Consider the following 3,780-nt stretch of genomic DNA (forward strand, 5'->3'; position numbering starts at 1 on the left):
ACGTGTAAAGCATTACTTTCCTGATTCCAAGTTTGCCAATCTAAGATCACTGAGCCCTTTGGGAAATTATAGCACATTGGCTACATGTAATACTGTTGTTATAAGAACTGTGCTGTCATGCCTATATGGCAATGCAGTGCAAACATGCAAAGAGGTATCCTCCTATTTCTGTGTGTTCTCAGCACGAACACAGTATCTGGCTGTGAACTTTTTGGCAGGTTTGATATGCCAAGTTTGTTTAAGGAAGGTGACATAATGATCGGAGGAATCTTCCCAATCTTGATCAAACAGATACTCAGCACCTCTACATTTGATAAGGAGCCGCCTAAAGTGCAGTGTGAAGGGTATGATTTAACACAAATGGCTTTTTCATATGTCATGCATGTATGTTTATTTGTGTTTTAATTCTTGACATTGTACTTTATATACATGTGAAGCAATAGCTGGGTTACTTTGATCAATCACTAAAATGTCCTTAGATTTGACCTGCGAATTTATCGATGGACACAGGCAATGTTATTTGCCATTGAAGAAATCAACAATGATCCTGCTCTCCTTCCAAACATATCTCTTGGCTATAGGATCCTTAACTCATGCGCATCTCCTACAAATGCTCTACGTGCTGCACTAACACTGGCTAGTGGAGCAGAGGAGGTAGATGTATCTTCTCATTGCCCTCCAGCTATATCTGCCCTTATTGCAGAGTCTGGGTCATCTCAGTCAATAGCTGTGGCTGGAATTCTTGGACCCTTTCATATGCCAATAGTAAGAGATAAAGTTTTTTATTTTATGATGCTAAGTGATATTGGTTTTATGGCATTGTATGATGTAACATTGCATGTACACTCTTTCTGTGTTCTATTCTCTTTTATAGATCAGCTACTTCTCAACGTGTGCTTGTCTGAGTGACAGAACTAAATATCCTACATTTTTTAGAACAATCCCCAGCGACTATTTCCAGGCAAAAGCTTTGGCTGCACTGGTCAAACATTTTGGATGGCAGTGGATTGGAGCCATACAGTCAGACAATGATTATGGACGTAATGGAATTCTTGCTTTTAAGGAGGAGGTTGAAAAGTTTGGGGTTTGTGTTGCTTTTGTTGCATCAGTTCTACGCACGTACACAAGAGATGAATTTCTAGAAGTTGTGGAAATAATTAAACAGTCGTCTGTCAAAGTAATTTTAGCTTTTTCTGTTGATGGTGATTTTTATCCTTTGATGCAAGAGATTGTGAACCAGAACATTACAGGAATTCAATGGATTTCTTGTGTGGCTTGGATAACATCATCTCGACCATCCACGCCTGAAATGTATAGATCCTTTGGTGGAACAGTGGGATTTGTAATGCAGAAGATGGCTATTCCTAAGCTTAATCACTTTCTTACAAGTATTAGTCCTTATACAGATCCAAATGCACCTTTCGTGAAGGATTTCTGGGAGATTATCGTGGGCTGCACACCTGTTTTGCCAGGGGTACATGCAGCTACTGAGGACACAACGAAAAGATGTACAGGCAATGAAACATTAATGAATTCCGAGAATGATTTCTTCAATGTCACAGAGCTCAGAGTGACCTATAATGTCTATAAAGCGGTTTATGCTATTGCACATGCTCTGCATCAGCTGGTATTTTGCCAACCAGTTGGAGCACAAACAGTAAAGCGATGTTTAAACCTGACAGATATTCAACCCAAGGAGGTGAGAAATAGTGCACCTGAAAGCTACAATCGTTGAAATTGTTTAAACAAAACCAATAATTGAATATTTATATGTATCTAATGCATTATCTTTTCCTCTCTAGGTCAGTAAAAAATTACAAAGGGTGAATTTCACAAATCAGTTTGGTGATGAGGTGTTTTTTGATGAGAATGGCGATCCTCCTGCTTCTTATGATGTCATTAACTGGCAGTTGATAAATGGAAAAGTGCAACATGTGACACTTGGTCATTTGACATTTGCTGCAAATGGTGATTACAAGCTCAGCATCGAGGAGGAAAAGATAGTGTGGAGGACAGGGAAAAAAGTAATCATGATGTCTCTCTATTTTACATGCAGTACACTTTTAGTATCTCATCCTTTAGTATTCTCTTGTTAACACATAATCATTTACAGCTACAATATTTAAATATTTCTTTTGTCACAGGTCCCCACATCGGTGTGTTCTAATGTTTGCCCAGTTGGAACCAGAAAAGCTCAAATTCGGGGAAAACCTATATGTTGTTTTGACTGTGTACCCTGTGCTGATGGAACTATAGCCAACTCAACAGGTAGACAAGGGATCAATAACAAGAGTGCATGTCCCATATTAAGTTAAAAGTGTACAATTTAACATGCTTGTTTAGTGTCTACATATAACTAATATTTAAAATATTGACTTACTGCATGATATGATTTTATTAAAAGTAATTTTAATTTATTACTATTCCAAGTACAATTGTATATTCTATTAAAATGTTATCTACATACATCACTTACCCTTTCTGTTTATCCTCAACAGGTGCAGCAGACTGCACACCTTGTCCAAAGGAATACTGGTCCAATGAGAGAAAAGATGATTGCATTCCTAGAACTATTGAGTTTCTGAAATATCATGAGCCCATGGGAATAGCTCTAACACTTGTATCCCTGTTAGGGGCCTCTCTCTCCTTGGCCACAATGGTGGTTTTTATCAACTACAGAGAAACTCCTGTGATAAAAGCCAGCAACTTTGAGCTGAGCTCTCTCTTATTATTCTCTCTTTTTCTGTGTTTTCTCTGTCCTCTCACTTTCCTTGGTCGGCCAACAGTCTGGACATGCATGCTGCGCCACACCGCTTTTGGTGTGACATTTGCCCTTTGCATTTCCTGTGTCTTGGGAAAAACCATTGTTGTTGTCACAGCCTTCAAAGCCACATTTCCTGGTAACAACATTGCTGGAAAGTTTGGTCACACACAACAAAGAATCATCATTTGCTCCTGCACTTTGATTCAAATAGTAATATGTGTGTTGTGGCTGAGTTTAAACCCACCTTACCCACATATGTTGTTCACATACAGCAATAAGATTATTGTTCTTGAATGTAATACAGGTTCTCAGGCTTCTTTTTATGCAGTTTTGGGATACATAGGTGTCCTTGCAATCATTTGTTTGATCCTTGCATTTATGGCAAGAAAACTTCCTGATAATTTCAATGAAGCCAAATTGATCACATTCAGCCTGCTGATATTCTGTGCTGTGTGGATTACCTTCATCCCAGCATACATCAGCTCTCCTGGAAAGTTCACTGTAGCTGTAGAAATATTTGCAATTTTGTCTTCAGCTTTTGGCTTATTAAGTAGCATTTTTGCACCCAAGTGTTACATAATATTTCTTAAGCCAGAAAAAAATACCAAGAAACATGTTATGGGAAAAATTATAAACTAAAAAAAAAAACAAAAAACAAAAACATTAACCAATTAAATTATTTTGCTATTTTTGTGTTTACATCATGTATTATTACATTAGTAGACATTACGAGTCACTTAACTCATTCACTGCCAGCCATTGGCAGTGAATGAGTTAAACCCATTGACTCATTCACTGCAATTGACGGCTATAGACGTCAATGGCAGTGAATGAGTTAAAATTCTGTGACACATTAAATAACAGAGTTTTGGAAAAATACATACTTATATCTAATTTTTGACTGATAAGGGATTTATAATTAACTTGTGCAGCACGGTGGCATGTTGGTTAGTACTGATGCCGCATAGCAAGAAGGTCCTCCATCAGACCGGGGTCTTTCTGTGTGGGGTTTGTAT

General features: G+C 37.9%; 1 protein-coding gene across 1 annotated transcript; it reads left to right on the forward strand.

Annotated features, from left to right (window-relative positions):
- The first annotated feature begins 255 nt into the window (after window positions 1-255).
- On the forward strand, window positions 256-3,403 carry LOC146559873 (extracellular calcium-sensing receptor-like). Its single transcript, XM_085245162.1, has 6 exons — window positions 256-344; window positions 480-765; window positions 875-1,447; window positions 1,803-1,925; window positions 2,145-2,268; window positions 2,505-3,403. The coding sequence occupies exons 1-6, from the start codon at window positions 256-258 to the stop codon at window positions 3,401-3,403; spliced, it is 2,094 nt and encodes a 697-aa protein (XP_085101288.1).
- Window positions 3,404-3,780: the final 377 nt, after the last annotated feature.

Source organism: Mchenga conophoros, linkage group LG14, assembly GCF_057382185.1.
Source record: "Mchenga conophoros isolate Kocher_MC1m ecotype Shallow Benthic linkage group LG14, M_conophoros_male_GT1.1, whole genome shotgun sequence".
NCBI classification, from domain to species: domain Eukaryota; kingdom Metazoa; phylum Chordata; class Actinopteri; order Cichliformes; family Cichlidae; genus Mchenga; species Mchenga conophoros.

Excerpts from the sequence above, each read along its gene's own strand:
- LOC146559873 (XM_085245162.1), top strand. The coding sequence starts at position 256 with ATGATCGGAGGAATCTTCCCAATCTTGATCAAACAGATACTCAGCACC. Across the intron at positions 345-479 it reads CCTAAAGTGCAGTGTGAAGG|ATTTGACCTGCGAATTTATC; the intron begins GTATGATTTAAC and ends AAATGTCCTTAG. Across the intron at positions 1,926-2,144 it reads GGCAGTTGATAAATGGAAAA|GTCCCCACATCGGTGTGTTC; the intron begins GTGCAACATGTG and ends CTTTTGTCACAG.